The following is a 27152-nucleotide window of genomic DNA, read 5'->3' on the forward strand; positions in this document are numbered from 1 at the left end:
CAAAAAATACGTAAATGTATGTATGTTTACAAGTTCTCAAAGTAGAATGTGCAACTTACACTTTTAAAAGGAGTTTTAAAACCTATTTCTGAATGTAAACTAAAAATTAGAACAGAAAGAGTAGGAAGAGAAGAAAGTGCCACCTCAAGGGCTCCACCCTTCTTCTGATACCCCATCACTCTTCTACCAATTGCCATATTCTGCTTAGAACTATAGTTCATCTTCCACATGCAGACCTTGTAAGTTCCTTCAGAGCAAGGATTGTGTATTCCTGGATGCTGCCCTTAGGGTCTTTCTCAGACCGGTAGGCTTTGGATAGGAGATCAGTAACTGCCTGTGGTTGATTAAATAGCCTTTCCTAACACTCCAGTCAAATTTTAAGGCCAGCCAGAGATCCATCCTTCAGCTATCTAACATCATGGGATATTTAGTAAGAAGGCCTTAACCCCCAACCATACTGTTCTTCTAAAATTTTAGGATAGGATGGGTCTCCAACATCTTACACTACATTTGGATTGCTTTCAGCAGAGTTCTGACTGGTTCTTTGAATCAGTCTTGGCTTTATGTCCAGGTATAATATATTCTGAACAGTAACCCTGTAAATCAGACTCAAATCTTGCCCACAATGTACTTCCCAGAATCATACAAAAGGCAGAAATTTGGTAAGAATTTTCTCAATGATTCTATATCCAGTTGGTGTGAGCAAAGACCCCCAAATGCTGTTAAACTCCTTAGTGATGTGAACCAGATGGAAAATAAAACAAAAGAATTCACAACTCATGTTAGACTGAATTGAATGTCTTTAATTTCACACAATGAATAACATATGAATAGGATTAACTTTTTTTTTTAATAGTTAAGTGCTCTATACTGTGCTAACCTGATCTGGTAGCGAAAAAGACTGAGCTTTCTTTTAGAAAAAATGTTTAAAACCCAACATCTAAGACCATGGAGGAGCATGACAGTAAAGCATGCCAGATGTATCTACGCCTCAAATAACAGCAAGTCCATGTTCATTTTAAATGTACAAAAATGCTTTATGAATAAAAACTGTTACAAAAAGAACATTTCAAACAATGTACAATTTTTCTTGCCTCTATATTCAATAAAATACAAATACATTTTTTGTTCTAAAATATGTTTACATACAATCAAAGTAGAACATGCAAATTACACTTTAAAAAAGGCTTTTAAAAACCACTTATGAATACAAACTAAAAATTAGCCAGCACGACTTGTAAGACAATCTTGTGCCCCATTTTTTTCTTTTGAAATATATATATACATATTTAACACATCATGTGCATTTATTATTTAAGAAATAGATTTTTTTTAAAAAAGGAAGAAAAAGAAAGACACCAACCTAAGCTGGAACTGCCCTTCTGTGTTGACCAGTGGCAGCTCTTTTCAATTTTCCCCCCTTTAGTGTTTATTATACCTGGGCAAGTGGGCAAGAGATATCCAGGAAGTTTCTTCCTTGGTTGATATGTGCTTCTAAGACTGTTCCCCAAGTGACTGAGTCCAAGAAGGGAGGCAGACTCATCAGTAGGGCAAACCCTCCAAGAAACAAGAGGCAGGGGGAGCCTGGTATTGTGGAAAGAAACTTTAAAAAACTCCAAGAAAATGCTACGGTATATTACAGTTCGAGTTTCTAGGCACTGTGATGACATTATCTGTAAGCTCTGGCATTTGGACCATTGTGATACTATAGGGTAGTGTTGAGAATAATGTCTATATTTATCTACTTTTACATAATGTGAAGGACTGAAAATCCTGCAATGTAACACTTAAATGGCTTTTGAGGCATTTCAGATTCTGCCACCCACCCCCTCCCCCTCCATGCTACAGTTGGCATTTAAAGGCTTTGGAAATATATGTATAGATTTTAGACAGTTCCCAGGTAAATCTTCCTAGTGGTAGGGAAAAAATATTCTCCAAAAGCTCATTATCTGAATATTGTCGGGTAATAAGCTGTAGGAGTGGGATTTTCTACTTAAGTCCTAAAACCAAATCCTTTATGATCTCCATGTAGTACATCACCTTATACTATAATTCTGTCACCACTTGCTTATCATATTTATAGACCCAGCAATGCCCAGAACACAAACTCCGACTGCCGTCGGCCGTGGCCTCACACTCCGGACAGCAGCCAAGTTAACAGGCTAACCCTGTCGGCCCTCAGTCACCTAGTCGGGGCTGTCAGTGGCTGTTGAGTCCCAGGCCTGCCAGGTCACCAGCCAGCCCAGACACGCCCTCCTTTCCTTCGCCCCGTCTTCCTCGGGCTGTAGCTGGAGCAGTGCTGTTAGAGGAAGTTAAGCTCTGTTCCTCTAGTTTGAGATGAGGGGCTGAAAAGCAAGTGGCTCCCCAGCCACTTAGGAAGGTGGACCAGAGACCCATCATCACCTTCAAGGTGGTTTTTATACAGATTTCATTCTTTGCTCACCCCTAATCAGATTCCCTATAAGTGGGTTCATGCCTGCTTGCTGAAGGCAAGTATTCCAGGAAACAGAAAAGAAAATGAAGGAATTTCTCTTATTATGAAATACTTTTGGATCTGTTTATGGAGCCTCATGCATCCCAAATGACATTTTATCTAATAAATATGCAGCCACAGAAGGCAGTGTTGGGTGGCTACAGACCTCCACAACGTGGATCAGGAGAGCTGGGCTCTCATCCTTGTTCTGCAACCAACCAGATGTGAAATGAGACTGGCCCAATGTTGAGTCTGGACAGGAGAGGAGAGGCTAATGCAAAGTGGGTAGTTAGAAAATGAGGAAATGGTCATACTAATAAGATGGGTTAGGTTAATGGAAAGCAAAAGAAAAAATAAAAGTAATGTGATACTGAGGGAGGAGCTTGATGGGAAAGAGGGGAAGCCCTGCAGGTGACTGGACTTGCTTCCACCTCCAAACAGCGGGTTAGCCTATCTCAGTTTTGCTCCTCTGCAGTTTTTCAATCTATCCTTAGGATCATAAATGTAGAGGATTTGCATTTGACTCACATGACAACTGTAGAACTGAATTTACATATAAGGTGCAAGTCTGCTGTATCTCTCCTGGAATACCTTTCGTTGGTTTGAAAATTCTAATGTACCCTAATTTGAAATTTCTCACCTACTAGAGGTTAATGCCAATTAAGCTTTAGGTCCTTCCTTAAGAAGCTTAGAGAGTGCCAGCTTATTCCCCTCTGCAGGAAGACTTAGTCTGCTCACAGATTTGGTTGGGGAAAGAGTACAACACTGGAAGGAAGAGGGGCAAAAGAAAGAATGAAATCAATTATTTTCAAAGTCCAAAAAGGAGAAACCACTTTATGGCCTAATTGAAATGAAAATGGTTGCTCTTTCATAGCAATGGTGGGGTGAGCAAGGCTAATTTAAACCTTCCTCTTGAGTGACTTTGGAACCACTCAGACATGGCTTGGGAATGACAAATTGAAAGTGGTTGGTTTGATTTTGCTGTTCAACCTGTATGAAATGCCAAAGGTCAACCTAGGTCACAAACTGAGTATCTATGATATAAGCTTTGAAGAACAGGAGAATGCACTCCTTTAAACTTACATATTGCTGGGATTAAATGCAACTGACCTAGTGGCAGCACATGATGTGAAGTCTGTGGTGACAGTGCAGAACAGGATGACTCTGTGGGTAATTTCAACCAACTGGTGGTGCCATGACAGAGCACTGATGTTTGCAAGCATATAACCTGGGATTTTAAAGTTTACTCCCATAGATAACCCAATCCTTATTCTCCTATGTTCCCAACAAAAATCCTTCTTTTGCTAAGGAAATAATGTTGTGTTCTGAAGTAATAATATGATTTCCTGCCGTTTGCAATTTCCTGTAAAGAAACTTAATTTGGAGGTAAACCAGATATTCTAATTCCCATTAGAAAATTTAATTCTGTCTCTCAGTGTCTCTTTTTATAATCTATCATACCAGGTATTTGATGTCTTAGGAAAGGTAAGGGGAGGAGTGAGGGAGGAAATTGAAAATACTTTGAAATTTCCACATCTGACTTTTAGAAAACATCTATGGCAATGGAATAACTTCATATTCATTCTGAGTTTCTTAACATGTTTTACTTGGGCTGTGGAGGTGGATAATAGAGATGGAATATCTGTCCACACTAAACCAATGGCTAGAGTACAACTTGGATGAGAAATGTACAGTCGAAACTGACCATTTAAAAGACGATTTGTCACACACAGTTTGCATCCATGCAGACTGATAGATTTATAATTACATTATGTACAAAATGTTTCAGTTTATTAAGGCAACCACAACTTGGATACTTTGTCCAAGGTGGTGTGATACTATTGGAGTGGTGACACCCTTTGAGCATTTTCTTTTTTTTTTCCCAGATAAGAACACTTACTCCCATTTGCTTTTATGAAAAGAGACAATGTACTTCTATTGTCTTTTTGTTCCCTTTTTTCAATGACCTTTGATAGTTATTTGTATAAAAAAAAAATCCACATACCAAGGCATTGCTAGACACTTGTCTTTCTGGTGGGTCTGGGGTTTCAATTTTTGGTGATTTGTCAGCTATCCCATTTTCTATGGTGCATTAAAACCATTTTATTCTGCCTATTCTTTGCTGATATGTTTTAAGTATAAAAATAACCTGGTTGACACCTGGGTCAATGTATCTTCGGATGCTCTAAATCACTTATTTTTAAAAGGCTCTATTGATACTAAGTATTTGTTTCACAATGACTGAAGTTCAAAGCCAAGTTCCTTGGGACAGCATGCCAAGGGTGAACATTACAAAACAGGTAAGGTTTGCATTATTTAGGTGTGTACCAAGTTAAAGAAGGCAGCAAGTAAGTTAATGAAAAGGCATATGGGAGTACAATGGGCAAAGAAAAAGTAGGAACAGATGATTCTAAAAATCATTATATGTGTGATAGAGGAGACACACAGAAGAATTATGAATGCATGTCTAAGGTTGCCTATCACTACAATTCCACCCTCTGATGACGAGTCCATCTGAGAAACTGTATTGTTAACGTAAAGATTCAGGTCACCTGAAGATGATGTTGGTGCCCCAAAGCCTAGCCGAGCTTGAAAAACCAAAAGAAATAAAAACCAATTAAATGGAAGTGGCTTACAACAAAGCCAGCTGAGAAATTTGCGGCTTTTCTACCCTTGGAATGTTTCCTAATTGAGGGTGTTCCCCTTTCAATTTTCCTGGCCAGCAAATGCAACGGAATCAAGGGCGCACCTTGGATGCGGGAGGTCTGGCGGCTGTCGGAGAGCACCACCGTCTTTCTCCTCCTTGATGGGTCTTGTGCTGCCTGTCAAGGATCTAGCCATACTGAAGTGCCCCTTGGCTGGGAACTGCTGTAAAGCACAGACACACTTCTTTTGAAGACGTTCCCCTGCTTTGCTTTCCCAAGAGCTCCTGAAGGCTCAACCCCGTCATCTGGCCCGAGTCTGCCTGCCCAGCTTCGGGAGAGAAGGGCATTCGGACCCAGCCCCGGCTCACTGCACTTCCAATGCGTCAGTCTCCCCAGCCCCAGGTTCTGACGCCCAGGCCCACCCTAGGGAAGGACATCGCTCTCACTCCCTCGCGACTTCCTCTGCCTTTTAGCCTTCACCTCCTCTTCCTGGGGAAGGGGCTGCTGCGGGGGCGGCTGCTGCGTGGGCTGGGCCGCAGGCTGAGGTTTGTGTTTCCTCTTCCCGCCTCCTCTGGGGGTCTTGGGCAGAGGGGGCGGCGGGGGTGGCGGCGGCGGCGGCGGCGGCGGTGGGAGGGGCGGGGGCGGTGGCGGGGGCAGGGGAGGAGCCTCCCGGGCCATGTGGATGACCGCCTCGATGGTGGCCATGATGGTGTCTTGGCTGGCGGCCGGCTCCAAGACAAGCGGGCTCAGGCTCGGCTTCTGACCCCTTTTGCTGGGAAGGTCGATGCATTTTTCCAGCACCGGCATTTGGTCTCTGGAGTCCTCATCGAACTGCGTGGGCTGCTTCCGGGGACGCCCTCTCCTCTTCTTGACGAAGTTGTTGCCTGTCTTTGATTGTCTCTGCAGCCGCTTGGCCTTCAGGATCTTGTTCACATGGTCCAGGTTCTTCTTGGTGGACAGAATCTTGGTGTAGTTGCACATCTTCCGCACCTCGCACTGGATGGCTTCGATCTCCCGCCGCTTGAATCGCTTCTTCAGCGAGGAGCTGGCTGCGGGAAGGGAAGAGAGAAGAAACTGATTACAGGATGCCAGACTGCCTTAAACCTAGTCTTTTCAGTGACAGCTGGCATTATATTTGGCTATGAAGATTATGGAAAATTAATGCTATAACTATGACGCAGTACCCAGTATTTCTTTTTCCTTTATTAAAATTAAAAGTAATAAAAATAAACATGGGTTGAATATTATGTGTACAAAGCATTTCATTATTTCAGTCTCTACAACAATCCCATGAAATACACTTGTTCCCATTTTTAAGTTTGGAAACTGAGGCTCACACAATGTAGGAAGATCTACCATGGAAATCAATGTCAGAATCACAATATAAATTCTCCCATTACTTTCTCCTATCATAGCTTTTATTTTTTATTCAGCCCTTTGACATTTGATCTAATTCAATTTAGCATTAGGCTATACTTCATCTTTTTGTAAAAGATGCTGAATGGAAAAAATGACAAGCAGCCCTCTGGATCAAGCAATCTGGATCATTCATTTGTACCGTCAGCCTCGAAAAAGAGGTGCCTTGACCTGAACTAGAATATCTAACCGAACCTATTACATTTCTAACCCTCCTCCAATGACAGAGGGAGGATACTTTTCAGGAACACTCTATTTGGGATGATCCCATCTCTAATTTTTTCCCCAGTGGTCTGGACTTCTCAGCTTGCCTGATGATGTCCAATTGACCAAGTCTTTCTTAACTAGTTCATCTTCTGGAAACCCTAAGGGAAATACCAGCCAGGTGTTTCTGAATCATTTACACCCGTGCTACCGGGCTGTTGTTTGCAAGGAGCTCTTTTCATGTCCTGGTGGCCAGATGCGTCTCTATTTTATGAGCCAAACTTCTAGTCGCAGGAAGTCCTGTACTGCCGCCACTAAATAGCCTTCAGAACTGCTTCATTTTGAAGTTCAGACACCATAAAGTGTGAATGGCTTCAAGACGCAGCAGACCTTTCCTCCTTCAGATCGTTCTTTCTCCTTGTATTGTTCACTAGAGGCAAACGTGTACATACATGTGTATACACACATAAACACAGGCACTCACACACGTCCTGATAACCCATCGTCACACTGGCTCCTCCCTCTGGCTACTTATAAGCTTAAGAAGTGTGTCCTTAGTGTTTGCTGCTGTGATTTACACTAAATGCTCATCCCCAAAGAAGCCCATGTAGTTGTCGTCAACCCTACGAAACGTTGCAGGCCTAAAAACAAATGTGTTTCATTTTAGCATCGTGGTTTGTTGTGTCACCCTATATTTTTTCAACTACTAGTGGACCAGAAGAATAAATATCTTAAGGGAGATGAGGAAAAAATGCTGAAAACAAAGACACTGCTGTCACTTACTCTTGGGCACTCCTGCTTGGTTCTTTCCCTGCTCTTCCCCATTTCTCTCTCATGTTGTGCCCGACACAGATCTCCCAGAAGGTTTTATTTGAAGTTATTTATGTCACAAGTTTCATGGAGTGGGAAGCTCTGAGTTCCACAGGACAGGCCAAAATGGTACTGCTTTTGGCCAAAGGTCATTGTGAGACTTACTGTGCAATGAATAACTACTGAGCAATCTTTAAAATAAGTTATAAAGATCAAAATAGAACAAAGCCAGAGTGAGCTTCTGGCTACAAAAATAAAATTTTTGTACTTAGTGTTGTAAAAGGAAAAGCTTGCTTGATTTTAAGTTTTCAGATGCAGAGACCGACTTTTGTTGGTCTTTATGTCCCTCACAGGGCATAGCATGGTGCCTTGTACATGGAAGGGATTTAAAAACTGTTTCTCCACTGATGAATCACACTGATTGTTGCTGCCTTATAATGATATTCTTCTCTAAAGGAGTTTTACTTTGGATTTTTAAATTGACCATTGCAAATATAGTGACACTAAGAGCAGGTCTCCATGTCAGAGCTAAGCCATTTACCTTGTCCACAGAGTTCATGAAGAAATGAAAACTAGTCAGAAATAACCCACAAAACATTTGGCATTATTCCAAATAAAAGTTCCACTTGCAGTTTACCTTCTTTTTAGTTTATATCATCCAAAGAGAAGAAAATGCTATGTGACACATAATACAGCATGCAGGTACAAAGTAAATCATTTTGGGCAATTAGTTGGCAATTCTTGACTGAGTAAAGCTTGACTGGAAAACTCCGTGAGCTGAGCTGGAGATCATTTGGGGCAAATACAACCAATGGATATTTCTTCTCAGTACTTTTATTTTTTAGCATGAAATGTCAAACAAACAAAAAGGAACCTAGTAGATAATTCCATATTCAATAATTTGTTAGATGCTGCATAATTTTTTATTAGGCCCTTGCATTGAAAAGTGATTATGAAATAAAAATTTATTCTGATTACTGTAAACCTACCAAACAATAATAAAAATATCATAACCGACTCTTTTGTACCCACCATTCACATTTAATAAACATTAACTTTTTGCCATACATGCTTTATTTTTTTGTTTAAGAAAACATTTTAGAGTCAGTTAAGTCAGTGCTCCATCATCAATTCCATTTCCTTTCCTTTCCCTGCTTGAATTTGTACTTTTACTCCATATATGTGAACCCATATTGGTAAAAATTAAAAGTCTGAAACTACCTAATATGTATAATTCTGTAAGGAAGTAGGAACACTTGCAGAGTGTTGGCAGGAGAGCAAATTGACACAATCATTTTGGAAAGCGATTGGGCAATAACTACTAGAGTTGAAGATGGGTGTGCCCAGTGCCCCAGAGATCCCAAGGCCAGGTCACCTGTTTTGCTCATATGTAACAGGAGGCCAAGGACATCCCTTGAAGCTCAGTGTATGTTACAGAAGACTTAAAACAATATAAATATTAATTAAAAAGATAATGAAGCACTGCGATACATTCAAACAATGGAATATTGTATACACGTCTGTTAAAAGGAATAAAATACATATAAATATATCAACATGGTCAAATCTAAAAAAAAAACTTGAATAAAGCAAATAACAAAAGTATTTGTAAGCATATTATTTATGTAAATTTAGAAATACACAGATCCCTTGAATTTTTATTTCATTCCAGACGTGAAGGTTTAAAGTGACCCCAGTGCAGATTAACTGTGAGTCAAAGACTGGGTGGATGAGATTTCAACACTTCTTCCCTCCAAAGCTACCTTATGGGACTTTATCAAGTCTCTAGAGTAGCGCTGTCCTATAGAAATTCTGCAGTGGGGGAACTGGTCTATATCTATGCTGTCCCATACAGTAGCCACTAGCCACATGTGGCTACTGGGCACCTGACATATGGCAAGTGATTGAGAAATTGACTCTACATTTAGTTTAATTTAAAGTTAAATAGCTACATGTGGTTAGTGGCTACCATACTGGGCAGCTCAGCTCTAGACCTAAGTACCGCGGAATACAGAGGACACACCAAGATCCATTCAGTAAAGCACAGTCTGTGGGAAGCTCAGGGCAAACAACCTGGTGCCTTCAACAAATAAGTTGCGAGGTTGGGGGGGAGGGTGGAACTGTAAATTAAAAGAGAGAGGAGATAAAAAGATCATACTTGGATACCAATTTAAACAATCTGTCAAAAGAGATATTTTATAAATTCATGGAAATTTGAATAATGTCTGGGTGTTTCTTGATATTATATAATTATTGCTAACTTTCTTAGGTGTGATAATTGCATTGTGATCATTTTTCAAAGTACCTGTCTTTTAGAAATACATACAAAATTATTAATAGATGAAATCATATATCATCTGGGACTGGCTTCAAAATAATAAGGGAGGGAGGAGGGGAGTAGAAGTATTCCTAAAACAAGATTGAAATGAGTTGATTATGTTGAAACTGAATGATGAGCACACAGAGGTTTATCATGCTATTCTGCTACTTTGGTATATACTTGCTAGTTCCATAATACATGGTTAAAAAAATATAAATGATTAGTGTCAGTAAAACATTTTTCTCAGGATGTTAGGACTGGCGGGGGGTGGGGGGTGCTCTGGTTTTCATATTCTTGGGCTTTATTTCACCTAAATAATTTTAGAAGAATAAATGTCCTCAGTAAAGGGCATGCATAATCTCCCTAGAAAACTCCTGCTGGTAGCTACCCTCCTGGCTGAATGGGAGGAAAGAATGAATGAGCACTGTGCGTTTTATGTTGTGACCAACTGCATAAACATATGTCATAGTCCTATCTCCACTGAGGGCCTCAAGTGTTAAGACTTAATATCCCTCTTTCTTTTTCACATTACACTTTTTGAGGGGTTTCACATCTACTGAACATCTGAATTTTATTTTGTCCTGTATGTATTATCCAAATTTTCAGTGTAGGCTCATTACTTCGTGTGTGAACAGCACCAGAGTGCAGGTCAGTAGGAAGGGCTCTGGGCAGGGACAGCTGGAAACCAAGCTGAACTAGAATGAACCTCTTAGCCCCTCTGGGTCTCTCTTCATCTATTACACTGAACAGTTAGACTAGATGCTTCTGTATTTAAAGATTGCTATAATTCTTACCTATACTCATTATCTATTGCCTTACCAAAAGTGAGGTGGCTTTCTAAGACATTTATTTCATCTAATAATTTTGAAATCCTAGTGTGGTGGAGAGGAGGGCTTTGGACTTGGCAGGGTTTGATATTCACAAATCTTTCTCCTTACTGCTTATGATTTCACTGTTCCTCTAAATGTTAACAGATTTTTCTCTCTTCAAATTGTTTCATTATTAGACAGTAATTTCTGGGCTCTTGCACCAAGATTGATTCCATATTTGCTCTCCTTCCTATAATTGTCCTATATCTTGCCTGTTCTTTGTTAGCCTTAAAGAATAATTATGAGTGGCCAAGGCAAAATATGAATTCATTTCTTCGTAACTCTGCAATGCAAATCATCTTGTAGACTTTTTCTGTATCTAAAATTGCCATGCAAATGATTGAGTTGGTTTTGATCCAGATCTAGATTTTCTCTTTGCTCCCATTATCAGATGATTGGCTCATCAGTGTTTGTTGATTTTGCTACTTCTTTTATGATAATCAAACACTGGACTTATCACTGCTTTTGCACACTTTTATACAGATGTCGTGTAAGCACTGTGAGCAAGGTAAGGGCTAATGAGGCTTAGCTGTATAGAAGTTCCTAAGAAATAGTTGCTAATGATTTGGAGACTTTGCTCATGTGTAAGACACATTCTAGTTTTATAAAGTTTTGGATGGGTCAGAGAGGGAGGCAAATTTATCTCTAGACTAATTAGAATTTTTCTTGCTGTTTGAATTGGGAAGGTAGAGAAATATTGGGGACTGCAGAACTGCCCGGAGTGGAGTTGCCCTCCAGACGGACAGGGCTGGAGAACCATCAGCCTCAGTCAAGGCACAGAACTGCAGTGTGAATTGCTTTGTATGCTGATACTTAGAAGATTCTTCAAAGGCAAAGGCCATGTCTTCCCTCTGTACTCCCAGTTATTCACACAGCAGTACAAGATTTGGTATGTAGTACATGGGCAGCAAACACAAGTTCAAGAGAATTCAATTGTTTAATGTTCTCCCATGAAAATGTGCATTTATTTGGATACTTTTGTACTTAACTCAATAATGATCTCGTTTTCCAAATGCTGCTTTTTATTTTCTAATGGGATATATGAAGCAACTTGCCTTGGCAAGCAATCTTTTTTCCTTCTTCCTTAGAATTTAAATTAACCTTTGTGTCCTGGTCTTAAAAGCTCGTTTGAAAAAGATGGCAAGTTGCCTTGGCTGGTGAGGCTTCTGGTGGTCAGAGCACATCAGAAGAGTCACTGCCAGTCATCAGCACACATGCTATATACCACTGCTTTCCAATTTGAAAGCCATAATTTAGAATTAAGTGTTAGCAGATGTGGGGCATTTGTCACGATAGAATGGTACTTCCATTCTGTTCTTAAAGTCACCTTAGTACAGATTGGGGTTTCTCTGAAAATGTGACTAGCTTGTTTAATGCACAGTAACTGCTTGACTTTTTTTTTTTTTTTTTTTTTTTTTTTGCGGTACGCGGGCCTCTCACTGTTGTGGCCTCTCCCGTTGCGGAGCACAGGCTCTGGACGCGCAGACTCAGCGGCCATGGCTCACGGGCCCAGCCGCTCCGCGGCATGTGGGATCTTCCCGGACCGGGGCACGAACCCGTGTCCCCTGCATCGGCAGGCGGACTCTCAACCACTGCGCCACCAGGGAAGCCCACTGCTTGACTATTAAATGACAGCTTCCTCTTAGGGGTTTACTGTGAAAGAACATTCCATCTCAGCTGCAATGGATTAGGAGACCCTGGTCTTTGTTTTGCTATTTCACGTTTCTCCATGGGAAAAGTGAAGGTAGGAGGTGAGGAGCGGTTCGACTGATGGAGAGGTGAAGCGGTGGGTGTGCACCTGCATGTTTATGTGTGGGAGCTCCTCTCTGCCTCTCCAGATCTGATCCTGTTCTAAATTGGCAGCCTCTCAAGTGGGGTGTATGTTCCCAAGGAGGAAACTGGGCTGCAATAAAGACATATTATTATATAAATTATTTTATGTAATAATATTTTTGTGTAAGTATATAAAATATATAAAAATATATTTTATAATATACATATTTTATGTAAATATATGTACATATATGTAAAAATATAAATTTGATGTATTTAACTTTATTATATATACATTTTTATATAATATATAATTATATACATTATTTTAATTTATATTATTTATATCTTATCTGAAAAATAAGAACTAAGTTAAGCATTCTAATGCTTACTATATGGAGCGATGGTGGGTGATGCCCTTATTTGGGCTGCATGATGTGTCACCTGTCATGGTTGGGCATGAGGTTCCTGGGAAAAGAAGAGACCACATGCATTCAAGAGGCTGATGGCATCCCATCAGTTTATTCCCTTCAGGTGTTGTCAGGTCCTGAACATGGTTTAGAAAATTAAGATCTTTAAACAATAAAAAAACTTTAACAAAAAATAAAAATACTTTGTAATGAGGTCAGGAATATCCATGAAATATGTTATATACCACAGAGAGTTTTATTGGTTACCTTGCAGCAAACTGTATAAAAGAGTTGCTATTTTCAAAGACAAATTTGGCAATTTTCTTCTACTTTGAGAGAAGTGTTCTAAATGTTTTCACCTTCTCAGTGCTGTCAATGGGCTGTCTGTAATGTTACCTAGCAGTTGTCAAAAAACAAAAAAACCCCTTAATGTCCCTTTAGGGCAAAATGGGCAAAAAGTAACTGCTTTTAGAAGCAAACTCATACTATGGAGACAGCATTTTTTAAAATTGATTGGAAATGTTTCCATTTTTGACAATTTTGTTGCTGAAAATGATATTATAACCTATAACATCCTTAAATATGCAAATTAAAAAATCTTGTAAACAGAGTTAACTTCCAAATGAAGGGTTTCAGAGATTTGAACTCATTAAAAAAATTCAATGTCTTTTGAAATGCAAGACCATCTGACTGTTAATAAAGGAAGTTGGTTAGTTGAATTTCAGCAAAAAAACCCTTTACTTAATTGATGGATGGGATTGAAAAAAATAGTATTATGATTTAAGCAAAATGATACACTTTCTCCTTTTGGATCTACGTTTATGTGAAATATCCTTTTAACCTACAACATCTACTAACAAGTATTGAAACAAACTGAATTTGAAATGAGACCTTCAAATTGCTTAATCACAAGTGTTAGAAAAACCCCAAGATTTTCAAAAAGAAGTATTCAAACTCAATCACTTGGTCCTCTCTGAACCTTATTCAAAATATTAATATTAGTAAAAATTTGTTTCATTAATAATACAGTTAAATGAAATTTAAATTTATTTTAAGAATATTATTTATTTCAGATTTATCTCACCTTTTAAAGTTTACATTTTAAAAGATGAGTACACATATTCTAAATATGTATTTACATGGGGTAACTTCAAAATTATGTTACCAATATCATTCATGATCAAAAATTTGAACTGCTTAAAAGTTTTCCTTTGTTTTTCTAGACTCTCGAAGACTTCATTCATGCAGTATTTAATCCTAGAGGAATTTAACTTTCTATGAGGGCAAGGCCTAAGAAGCCATTAAAGCTTCCTGAAGACAGCATGTGTTCTTTGTACCCCTCATAACAAAGAGCACAGCTCCTTTCTCATAGTAGGTGCTTGATTAATATTTCCTGCTAGATCATTTCAGATTGTAAATCCTAGAAGCCAAAGCCTAATATCATTAATCTTCCTCTTCCCTAGAGCACCTTTAATTGAATTGCATGTAATTCCAAGGCAGTCAAGAGTGTCCCATCCATGGGACTCTGGAATGGGATTTGATGCTGACCTCCTTTATTCGGTAAGGCAGTTGTGTGGTCCTGGTCCCTAGGTTTTCAGAATCCTTGAGTTTTCTGACCACAGGGTAATAATGCCAGTCATTTCGTGAGCCTGGAATTTGGACAAACCAGCTATGGCTTTGGACAGATAAAGGCAGTGGTAACTTGTCTCCAGAGACTAAGATTTGCAGAGACTAAGATGAATAAGAACACTGCCAGATTGTTCAGAGAACCTCTAAGGAAGGGAACCAGGGCTTTGGCCTGAGAAAGCTGGGTGAAGGGTGAGAGTTCAGAGATCAGAGAACTAGAAACAGGGGCAACTGTATCAGCCTCTAAGGTGCACTGTGCATATTATTAGTAGGAATTGCCCAGGATGAATCCACAGAAGAATTTTAACTCTGGGAGTTTTTCTGGGGGTGATACTTATTAGAGTCAGATTGGGTTGGCGAGGAGTGAATTGTGAGTGGTGGCACTCATAAACTGAGGAATACTAGGGACATTTAACCCCTCTCTGTTTCAATCAACTCTGGCTTTTGTATGTTGCATGTAGCTCAAGCCCCAGCAGACTGACTAGACAACGTGAGAGGCTGGATAGAAATGCAGTTAATGCCAAAAAGTTTGACGCTACATCTGTTGAGTCTCACAGCATGCCAGGTGGTCACACGGCGGGGGTGGTTGCACGCTCTCAAAGGGCTCTTTATATTTCTTCTTTCTTTCCTCTCAAATGTGGCATAGCAGTATCCTTAACCATAAATACCATCCCTTATATAATACTCCAACTACTGTAGATGCATGTTCATACTTGATTGTGAGAGATTTCCTTTCTTTTAAATTTGGAAAAAAAAATTAGAAGAACAAAGAATAATGTAACAAACATGCTCTCATGAAAATTTTCACATTTTTAATATTTAGGCTCAGATGAAATAAATCCTTATTGACCGTGCTAGAACTTCAAGAATTACATCAAATGGTTGGTATTCATGGTCTGTTTTCTAACTGGACTTAATAATTGCATTTGTTTACTTAAAACTCAGACTTTTGTTTACAATCTGTTTACAATTTGTTTTGTTAGAAAACATATTGACCAGGACGTTAGGAGAATGAAGTTCTCATCGTGACTTTTCACCCCTCAGTTCTCTGCCTTCAGACAAATCTCTTAATTTCTTGGCAGGACCCTTACTTCACAATAAATATGATTCTGTAAAAATAGTTATACACCTCCAAGTCTTCTCTGTTCTAGGTAAAATATCCTCAATTCCTTCATCTGTGTCTCATATGAGATTACTTCTAGGCTATATTCCATTTTGATTACCTTCCTCTGGAGATTTAATCATCTGACAAATCCCACCTTAAATTTTGGTGCCCAGAATTGAACTGATTTTCCAAGTATGAAGTGATGAATGCATAAGGCACTACACTTCTATTAATGTTCTATTAATGTGAGCTACATTAAAAACAGACAACCAACAAAACAACCTGCATTTTTTTTTTTTTTGCAGCAATATCACACGGTTGGTTCATATTAAATGGAAGCTCAATTAACTCTCTTAAACACTTTCGTAAGTTTGGCCACCAAACTTGGCCATTGCTATGTGGAATTGGTTTTTGAGCTTAAAAGCAAGCCTTCTATTTAAATCTACAAAATTTAATTTTATTGGTTTTAGTCCATTGTGAAAGTCTGGAATCTTATTTTTGTTTTCTCAGAGAGGGTCCATGTTTGTGAGGTTTCCAGAGAGTCTGAATACCCTCATGTCAACCTTCCCTTTAATCCCTCTGGGCATGATTCATGTGACTCAAGCGCCTGCTACTATTTTTCTCTTTATTGAAGTTTTTCAAGAAAAAATGTCAATTTATACAATAAAATATCCCTGAATTCTTCATAACACCAGCAAGCAATTTATACCCATTGCTTTAGACTTTCATATATTTTTGTGTCTGGTTAGTAGACAATGGATGTACCACAGAAACAATAATTTTGCATAGCCTACAGGTATATGCCCAACTCTATTATTTCTGCCAGAAAGGATATTGCATCTGACATTGCAGTGGGGAAAGAAAAGTCTTACATTTTTCTTTTATCCAGAGGCAATTCTCCTACCCTAGTGGGAAAAAAAGAGAAAAAGACAAAACAATGCTAGGTGTGGTTCCAGTGCTTTCCAATTTCAGCTGGAATTCAGTGAAATAAAGTCCTCTTCCTAAAAGCCATGAAGTACTCTCATTTCAACGTTAATCTTTCTGGTCCCCTGTACATTGCTTATATCTCTCTGATAGCACTTCACATAGTCTGTCCTGTTTTAAGATCATGGGATTAATCTGCATTTATCTCTTCTCTTAAGTTGTGTTTTCTTAAGGCACAAGGAGCATATCTTAGCCATTTTTATGTATTCTTAGAACAAATATGGATTGAGCCCACTTTGTGCCAGGCGTTGTGCTAGGCACTCAGTTCCAACTTCCTCCTACTGGGGACCAGCACAAGCTCAGCTGACTTACTTGAAATGGAATCAATCCATATGACTCACCCTAAGCCAACACTTACCATCTATTTTGTAAAATCTGTGTGTAAAATAGAAAAGGATTTATTGAAGGGGATCCAAATCACTGTAAATTAAGCTAGATCTTCACATATTTTAGCGATTCCCTACTCTCCTCAGAGCACCACTAACTGTTTGGAGTATCTAAGCTATGACAAAAAGCACTGAAGTACTGTGAAATACAGACTGAAATCCAAACCACCCCATAGGAGAAGTGAAGCTTCAATGACAAAAACAAGTTTGGAACTTATTTAGCACCATTAAGAAAACCAGCTTGAACATTTAAGTCCACCGATTGATTAAAACAATGGGTCCCCTGGAAAAGGGAGACATGTACATATTATATGTTAATTATGTAACACCAGAAATGAGAGAGACAGAGCCAGAGAGAGAGGAGGGGTGGGGGGTGGGGGGATGAATGGTCTTTTCATTGCTGAACATTTGGATCAGAATTATAATGGTTTATTGCGGGGGAGTGGTCACGTGCTCTCTTGGCAAATTATATATACATTCAAGTTGTGAGCACTATACCAGTAGGTTGGGGTTTTTGTTTTTGTTGCTATTGCTTTACCTTTTTTTTTTTTTTCAAATATAAGCTTGGACAGACTTAACGCAGCAAATACTTCTCAATTTAAGATTTGACAGTTTAACAGGAAAAAGCTCATTCATCATCTTTCCCTTTTAGAAACCATAAATTATTGGCTCATATACCATGTGGCTCGGATTCTAGGAAAAGTTAGTGTAAACAAACCCAAGTTACAATGAGTGGAGTAAGAGAGTGAGTCATAAACAAAACACAGACATATGCTCTCATATAAATAAGGGCCTGGATCATCAGCTTCCCAAAGTCTGCTTCCCATTAATTACACAACAAAATGAACTTTCCATATGTAAAGCCCAAATCACTTAACTCTGGCAACTTGTACGAGACAAAGACCAGGATTGGACCTAAAAGGCACTGACAAAAACCTGAATTTCAAAATAATGAAAGTTCTCTCAAAATATTTTCAGGTATTGGAGGGCAAGAAAATCCCTTGGAGGAGTGTTTCTGAGCACTGAAACTATTCCCAGCAACCCAGGAACACTGCTTGAAGCTGGTCTGATCCCCTGCTGAATTTAAAGGTAATATCAGGCTTACTCTCTTTTGTTCTGAGCTCTGTCATCTTTATGGGGCAAGTCCTGGGTCCAGGCCACACAGGGTGTTCACAGACATTGCTGGAATCACTGAACAGTTGAAATTCCCTCCATCAGTACTTTCTCTCTGTCCTTAGAAATTGTCCATTGGTACACAGACTCACGTTTCCTTATTGTTGTATGAAGGCTATCTGGTCTCTCTTAGTTTAAAGAGGTTTCAAGGAAACAGAACAATTCCTAGGGAAGAGGATTCTTCAACAGGTGAGAAACTTTGAGAGAGATGGTAAGCAGCTAAGTTCTCTCCTTTTGTCTCTTTCGAAAGTAGACCTCATAAAGCAAACTAATAGAGTTACTTACAAAGGACATTAAAATAACAGATGTCACATTTTAGGAGCTTGGGTGGGGGAGTGGGAGAAAAAGAATTTTTATTCTTTGCTGGGGGTGGGGTGGGGTGTACGTATTCTTGGGTCATTCATTTACTCAATGACTGTTTTTGTAGCATGTACTCTTTGTGTCCTACCATAGACCATACAAGGTAAGTGGACAGCATCATCTCTGCTCTCATATGAAACTATGGGAAAGGGGGAGAATCTAATATTTTTGGAGAATCTATGGTGCAGTCTGCAGTACTTCACATATTTCCTCATTTAACTGTGATGACAACCATGTGAAGACATTACTATCTCTGTTGTACAGAGATGAAAACTGAGACCTCAGAGGTTATATAATATAATTATATAATTGCCCCAAAGAATTGCCCCCCAAAATTATATAATTGCCCCAAAGGACACATCTTAGAAGTCATGGACTCAAAGATTCAAGCAAGGGTTGCCCTATTTCAAAGTGAGTTTTATATCATATTTCCTTAAGAAGGCAAAAAAAGACAAGGAGCTGGACAAGAAATGAGAAAACCTGGGTTTCCGGTTAATTTTCTACTAATGACTGCATCAGAACACCAAATTTCTCTCAGTTTTACAATTTCAAAGGCCTTTTCTAACCGCCAAATTTCATAGTTGAATAACACAAGGTATTACTACAGATCACCTGCCCTACTTCTGCTAGACTAGGCCTTCTTGCATATTGTTTTGATCCTGCTGCTTTCTCCAGGTCAAATGCCTTTAAGGGTTCCCTATAGGGAGCCAGACAGCCAATATAATGAGTGAGGTTGGCCAGGATTAGGAAGAAAGGTGGGGGGAATAGGGGAGGACATGGGAAACTAAAGAGAATATGGCCCATCTAATGGGGCAAATGTTATTCTGTATCAATCATTGTTGCCAGGTAGGAATCTAAGCCCAAAGTTATCAGATAATATGAGTTTCAAAAAGCCAGAACTCTTGATTATTATGTAAATCTCCTGATGTTTACAATCTGCAGATTAATTTAAAAAAATGTATAAACCTGTGTAGGCCAATCAAAATACAACTGCAGACAGCTATTGGCCCATGGCTTTATTTTGATATCACTGTCCTTCAGAAGGGTCACCATGACTCATTCTAGAATTTCAGGGACTCTAGGTTCTGACCCTAAACCTCTCTTCCAGCCTCATCTGCCATTATTTCCACATACACTCCTGTCTTAGAGATATCTGTGCTTTTAATTTGTTCCATCCTTAGAAGGCCATCTCAACTCTTCTCTTCCCAGATCATCTCAGTGTCCTAGTGTAATTAAATTACACCTAGGCCAGTATAATCTCCAGCTTTCCATTGAGAAGCTCATTCTGAAAATCCCACAGAACTTCTGAGTGAAGGGACACATTTATGTGTACAAGTTCCTCCTTCTTTGAATAAACACATACCCATGCACAGGTCATCTCAGTGTCCTCTGAACTCCCTTAGTGCCCTTCAGTTGGAAACTAATGATTTCTTGGTTGCTAAATGATAGCTCTGTTAGTATCTGAGATTATTATTCAATCTATTAAGTTAAAAATATTACTTGGCCATCTCACGTCTTAGAGTCAGGCCTTCCCAAATACTGTGAAAGTTCTCCTAGGGCAAGCACTAATCTTTACTTGTATGTATCATTGTGGCAGGTACTTAAAAAATATCTGACAATTTGTAACAAAGCCTTATAGAAGTTCCAGTAAGATGAGCTCAATATGAAGCCCTAACAGGTAAGGGGGTGGGGTTTGACTGTGCCCTGAGATAAGGGTATTTGGAGGAGGTAGTGAGGATAAAACTTCTAAAGATAGTTAATGGGTATTATGATCTGAGTCATAACATGACTAAATTATGACTTAACATGATTAAATCCTGGAATGACATGACTTCATTTTTAACATGAGAGGGGGCATAAAATAGTGATCTATTGTTTTGAACATGGGATTGGTGCTGTTTCATTTCTTTCTCACTACTGCCTAAAAAGCAGAAATTATTTTTCTCATTTCATTGGTAAGGAAACTGAGACTCAGAAGTCTCATTTAGACTGTGACTCACCTAAGGAAATGAATTAAGTACTGCAGGCTATGCAGTAATACTGGTCCTTGAATTTCAAACGCAGTTTTCACTTTACGTCTGTGTGGTAGCCAGAAAGAGTCCAGGTTTCCTAATTCCTAGCAGGTAATATTTGTAATTCAGTTCACTTCTCTGAGCTCAATTTCCTCAGCTGCAACATGAAGGGGTTTGCAGAGATCCGTTCTAGTCTATTCTAATCCAGTCTTGTCTAGTCAATTCTCGTTTAAGCAGCAGGAGAAGGAGGCCCGCTGGGAGGTGCTCTGGGATTATTCCAGTGACCCTCAAACGTAGAGTGGAGAGGGCTGCGGGTGAGTTATACCTCTCTCTGTGTCTTTCTGTCTGTCTCTTTCTCTTTGTCACACCTGTCTATTCTCTCTAAATTCTTTCTCCAGTCTCTTAGACTGACTTACAGTCTGCCTGGACCACTAAAGATCATTCTTAATGACGGTCATTACACAGTTCTTCCACGTTGCCTGAGGCCATTTCCACAGCAATAAGCACGAAAGACCTTGTCCCCCCTCTCCACAGCTGGGCTCAGTATGCCAACTTCACTGGAACCAAGAAGTTTTTCAAAAACTCTCCATTAATTACAGGAAACCCAAAGCACTGTCCCCTCTTCTCATTAACACAGTTGCTTTCAGTTGCCACTACATTATCTCACCACCATTAAACCAACAATCTAATTAGACTTCTGGAAATGGAAAAAGCCAATGAATAAGGCAGGCATGCCACTTTCATCTCAAAACTGATCATAAAATATTGTGCCCTTTTGTTCTCGTCCACATAAAATCTTCCCTGGAAGAGTGTCCTTTCGTTCTCTCCTATTTATAAAGAGGAGTTTGAATATTTGATATAAAATGAGTATCTTAACAGAAATTGCTTCATGTTTGGGAGGTTTTCTTTCCTGCATTTCTGAGCGTGGAGTCTCATTACAATAATCGTACCTGACTCCCCCTGAGTGTGATGCCTCACAGCCAAACCTCCCACTGGGTTTCAATGGAGGTGTGAATGATACTATCACTGGGAAGAAGGTAAATGTATTATTATCATTACTCGATTTTTAAGAGGGTCTGACTGTGGCAAGAGGTGGTTGGGAGTATAATCTGTACAAAGCATGCAGAGAAGATAAATTGAGTTAAACTTCTCACAGACACGGCACTTTCCAACCTGTCATTAAACCTTCTGTCTTTCCTAAAATCTCAGCTCTGGAGAGAGAAAAATTAGTTAAGTCCAGTCCAGGCATGTTTGCCGAGTATCTACTATGCACCGAGCACTGCACGAGCTTCTTGACACCCAAATATGATTATATGTTGCTTAATAACAGTGTTCCTGGATTTTGTTTCTCTTGTTTTCATCCCACTGAACCCAAGGTTCTGTGAATTCATGGGATACACAGTACTCATTGAATGGGACACATCTTAAATAGGAAATGGTTGCTGCCCTCAGGAAATCAATACTCTGAACAGAATGCAAGACTAGCATATATAAAATAATTAAATTACACCTAGTCCAGTATAATCTCCAGCTTTCCATTGAGAAGCTCATCCTGAAAATCCCACAGAACTTCTGAGTGAAGGGAGACATTTATGTGTAAAAGTTCTTCCTTCTCTGAATAAACACATACCTATGCACTACACACACCATGCCATATAGGCTGACTCCTTAACTTGAAAATAATCTTCCCTGGAGGATATCCTGGTGGATTAGCCCGGAGCTAGTCTGCTGTTACTGAACAGAAGATTCTGGAGGCCCCAGGGGTCCCTTTCAGGTTGCTCCCTCTGCTGAACAGTCTCAGGATGGTTTGCTGTTTCTGGGGCTGCCATGGAAAATAAAGGCAAATCACTGCCTCTCAGCTCTAATAAATATCATGCTAGAGTATATGTTTTCATGCACCAGATGGTTTTGTGCAGGAAACAGTTGTTCAGTGCATTTTGATGAATACTTAATGATTAGCTGTTGTTTGCCCACCTCAGTGCTAGGTACTGGGGTTTCAAAGTCAAATAAGACCTGACAATAGGGGAGTGGACAGTGCAGCATGAGACACAGACACTACATTAAATGTAGGGACCAGTGATCAACCAGCTTGTAGGGAGAGGAGCACAGAGGATGTGGTGTCTAACTTGGCCGTGGGGTGATTCTCAAAGTGGGTGTAAGGGAAGGCTTCCTAGAGTTGAAGGCACCTAAGCTGAGTTGTGAAGAGTAAGCATGAGTTAGCTATCCAAATAGCTTGAGGAGTGGATGAAGGAGACAGGAACATCCCAGGGTGGAAAATAGGTAATAGCAATAACAATAACAACAACAATAGTAGCAGCAACAATAGCACGAATTTGCTGAACTCTTCCTATGTGTCAGTCACTCTTCTAAGATTTGTTTTTTTTTTTTTTTTTTTTTTTTGCATTACGCGGGTCTCTCACTGTTGTGGCCTCTCCCGTTGTGGAGCACAGGCTCCGGACGCGCAGGCTCAGCGGCCATGGCTCACAGGCCCAGCCGCTCCGCGGCATGTGGGATCTTCCCGGACCGGGGCACAAACCCGTGTCCCCTGCATCGGCAGGCGGACTCTCAACCACTGCGCCACCAGGGAAGCCCTCTGCTAAGATTTTTCACAAGGATTACCTCATTTATTCCTCACCACAATCCTCTACACTGGGTGGCATGCTTTTCTCCATTTCACAGGTGTGAACACTGAGGACTGAACACCCAGCTGCTTTAGTGCAGTACTGAACTTCCAATGCAGGCGATTGGAAGCAAGAACACATGCGTTCAACTAGAGCACTGCACAGCCCACAAGTGGTGTCAAGAAAAAGGAGCCAAAACTTAGAAACAAGGCAAATGGAAGGGTGCATGTCCTTGTGGAGTCTTAGTGCCATCTTACAGGGGATTCACTATCCACTACTAATTAAGGCCCAGATTCTGTCAGGTAATATATTAACTTGTAGATTTTTGCCCAGAAAATATGCAAATGATTCCTTTCCAGTAGAAAAGATAAGCCCAGAGGTTATGGTTTTATTGTCCATTAGGACATTAACTGAACAATCTTGCTCGGCATTCTTTCTCCAATGCCTACATTCCTGTAATGCCCTTTTCTTCTAGTTCTAATTCTTTTTGGACCAGCTTTATCACCATGTTGGTTTCCTCATTAAACAATTGAATGAATCCTTGACATGAGTTTTTAGTTTTTTGCAAATTCCACTCTGACAGTGGGGATTCCAAAGGAGTTTGGTGCTGGCTGACATTTCCAAGAAGATGGGCCCAGATTCTGGAGAATTTGGTGCTTCTTGGGGATGTTTACAGCCTTAGCCACGGAACAGCTCAGCTTTTCCAGAATGTCCACTTTAAATCAGAAAAGAGCTTATTTTCTCCTTTTCGGGCAAAAAAATTGGAAGTTTTTCAGAAGGCCTTTGGTGTGATGGGGTCTTCAGGGAAGCATGGAAGTTTGCAACCCTGCTGGATCTCTTCATGGCCCAAAGCCACAGCGAGAGGGCTCATCAAGAACCTCATGTTCAGTAGAGCTCGCTAGGCAAACAGAGTGATTCTGTGCTGCTTCAACATGGGCCGGTAGGTAGCACTTTTCAGAAAATTTGAATGATTTGTTTTTAAAATAAAGCTTTATTTTCTCTAGATCTTTTTGAACTTTTCCTACTGTATATTTTAAGTGATTAATCTGGACTTAGAGAAATTTATTTTACAACTCGATGACTTCTTTGGTTTGTATACTTATGGCTCTTGGATGTTTCAAATCCTATTAACTTGCATATTTATTTGCTCTATTTTGGTTCTTTTGGAAAGACAAGACTTTTGGCTGAATCGACCCATTATTTTGGTTAGGAACTTCAGATCATGATACCACACAGGACAAAAAATAAATAAATTACTTTACAATTCTGAAATTCCTGTTCACTGCTTTTTGCATTTGTACCTGGATATCATTTCATCTTTTTGGGTCCCTCTCCATAAATGGCGGTTGGTTAACAGAAAAGTCAGGCATCCTAGAATTTGGGAGTTAGAAGCAATTTTCGTGATCATTTTTTGCTCCAGCTACTAGAATGCTGGATTTCATTAGAATTAAGAATTCATTCTTAATTTGTACAGGTAATTTTTCAAGCTTAAAGTCTAGCATCTTGATTACAGGTAACAGCCAGTTCTGATGGGGCTGATAGTTTGGTTTAATAACGAAATGGTTTACCTAATATATCTTTGCTTTTAGAAGCAAAATGTCTGACTTGTGAAATTTAAACATTTTCACTTGCTCTGATAGTTTTAAACAGGGCAGATGACATAGTTTGAGAGAATAATATATTAGCCTTGGTACGAAACAGATACAAACTATAAGAGCTGTGCTCCCTCTGCTGCCCTTGTCATCTCTAACAGGGCTACACCTTGAGCAGGTGAGATTTGGTGATAGCAACCCTGATACATATCTTTTTTCCTACTTGGATTTAAGATGAGAGACTATCAGTGTGTGTGTGTGTGTGTGTGTGTGTGTGTGAGAGAGAGAGAGAGAGAGAGAGAAAACAAGAAAGAAATGCCTTCCTGTTTGCTTGCGTTTCCATTACTACTACTCTAGACTTTTCAGTTGCAGAACCAAAGAAACTTTTTTTTTCTTGGTGTTTTATGAAGTTCCTACAAAATTTGTAATTTACTTAATAATATAGTCTCATCTTAAATATTAATACAAAGTGTGAGTGGGGGGCATGTTTCAGTAGTAAAATCATGCACTCTCTACATATCGTATAACCTCCCTGAGAAGTTAGTTCAACGTGTAGAAGATCAGAAAAATAAGGCTGACTTATTCAGGTACAGATTATCTGGTGTGGTTATTCAGTCATTATTGGGACAGTGCAATGGAAGTTATTTCAAATTATGCATCATTTTGAACAAACTTTATTGAAGCTTTCACTGCATTAGCCCTAATTACTCACAATAATGATGCAGTGCTCCCTTGAACCAGACCTCCTTTGTTGTGCCAGGGGACTGCAGCTGATCAATGGCTATTGAGCAGTTTGATCACGAAGGCTGAACTGCTTGAGCACCAGTGGCAGCCAGTGCCTTCCCTCCCTCCCAGTAGCTCACAGACTGACATGTTCTCAGTCTGGCCACCCTCTCCTTCAGCTCCTCTTCTGTGTCTTCCTCCAAATCAATAACTTCATAATCAGCATGACTCTCAGACTCGGAGAAGCTAAAAAATTGCCTTAAACAAACAAAAATATACATACACACACATGCACGAGCTAGAAAAAGACATATTTTTAAGCCTTTGACCCACATTCATTTCTTCCACATTATAATGTTTATAAAATAAGGTGGGAAAGGTTCCTTTTTTTTCCTTTTACCAAAGATTACCTGTTTGAAAAAATACCATTAGGATATAGACTGATCAATTATTTGGCAAGTATTTACTGACAGCTTACCACATGTCTGTCAAAGATTTTTCCATTTGCTTGTTAAGCAGTTCCAATATCAAGCATGTTTTTCTCAGATGTCTCCCATCTTGTTTGGTACAGAATAAACACACAGCTACTGCCTCGTAAGCATTCATTTCACTTAGTGATTATTTATTGAGCATCTACTATGTGTCAGGAACTGTACTAGATACCTTAGTTTCCATTATTTTAAAATAAAAGTAATTTCAAATTAATTGAATTATTTTAGTATTTAAAAAACTCAATAGGGAATTCCTTGGCAGTCCAGTGGTTAGGACTCCACACTTCCACTGTCGGGGGCACAGGTTCGATCCCTGTTCGGGGAACTAAGATCCCATACGTCGTGCGGCGTGGCCAAAAAAAAAAAAACTCAATAAATGATTTCTTAAATTAATTTTGCTTTATAAGCCACTTAATTTTACTCTTCTTTCCTTTACCTTCTCTGCACTTGTCTGAGTCTTCAAAACCACTCTGTAGAAACGACGACCTATTGAAAAATAAGTTGATTTCTTTATATGGCCAGAAGTAATTCTAAATTACCTTACTTATAATGAAAGATGGGACTCTAAAGAAAACAACAATTAAGTGAGTTGTCTCATCAGAAATATGTATGACTAATGTACACGCACCCAACTGAATGAAATCAAACCCAGAACCTATTTATTAGCTGCCTTCTGTATGCTTGACTTTGCTTAAAGCCTCACATTATGAGTTTCACTCACTGTTCTCTCAAAGAAGTAGGAGTCCATAATTAGGGAGAAAGAAATCTGCCTTTGCTACTGTTGGGCCTATGATAGAAATGAGATTCCACTGGAAATCAGGCAGTAAATCAAGAAATTTGGGTTCCAATCCAACTGCATGACCTCAGGCAAATCTCTGAATCTCAGAAGCATCAATTTCTTCACGTGTGAAACAGGGTATTGGGCATGAGCCCAGGCTGTTCGACCCTAACTCTCTTAGGTTTGTGGGAAGACGTTTGTCTGTGGGGAGTGGAATCTCAGGAAGGTCTGGCCTTCAGCACCTGGAGTAGATCTTTAGCCTGTTTTCCCACAAAAGTTCTGCTCTGCAGCCTAAGACCCGGAAATGGACCAAATCTGTGAAACTCTCATGAGGGTCTCATTTGAGCGTTGCCAAAAATAAACAGCCCATTCCTACATCCT

General features: G+C 39.6%; 1 protein-coding gene across 3 annotated transcripts in view; it reads right to left on the minus strand.

The window, feature by feature from the left end:
• Positions 1-815: 815 nt before the first annotated feature.
• Positions 816-27152, minus strand: part of SETBP1 (SET binding protein 1) — a 377483-nt gene continuing 351146 nt past the window's right edge. For all 3 annotated transcript variants that reach the window (XM_079942758.1, XM_079942756.1, XM_079942757.1), the window contains one exon: positions 816-6167. In XM_079942758.1, coding sequence (XP_079798884.1) covers positions 5542-6167 — 626 coding nt within the window. In that variant the 3' untranslated portion in view covers positions 816-5541. The remainder of the gene's footprint in view (positions 6168-27152) is intronic.

The sequence above is a fragment of the Stenella coeruleoalba genome (assembly GCF_951394435.1).
Source record: "Stenella coeruleoalba genome assembly, chromosome: 14".
In the NCBI taxonomy this organism is placed as follows: Eukaryota; Metazoa; Chordata; class Mammalia; order Artiodactyla; family Delphinidae; genus Stenella; species Stenella coeruleoalba.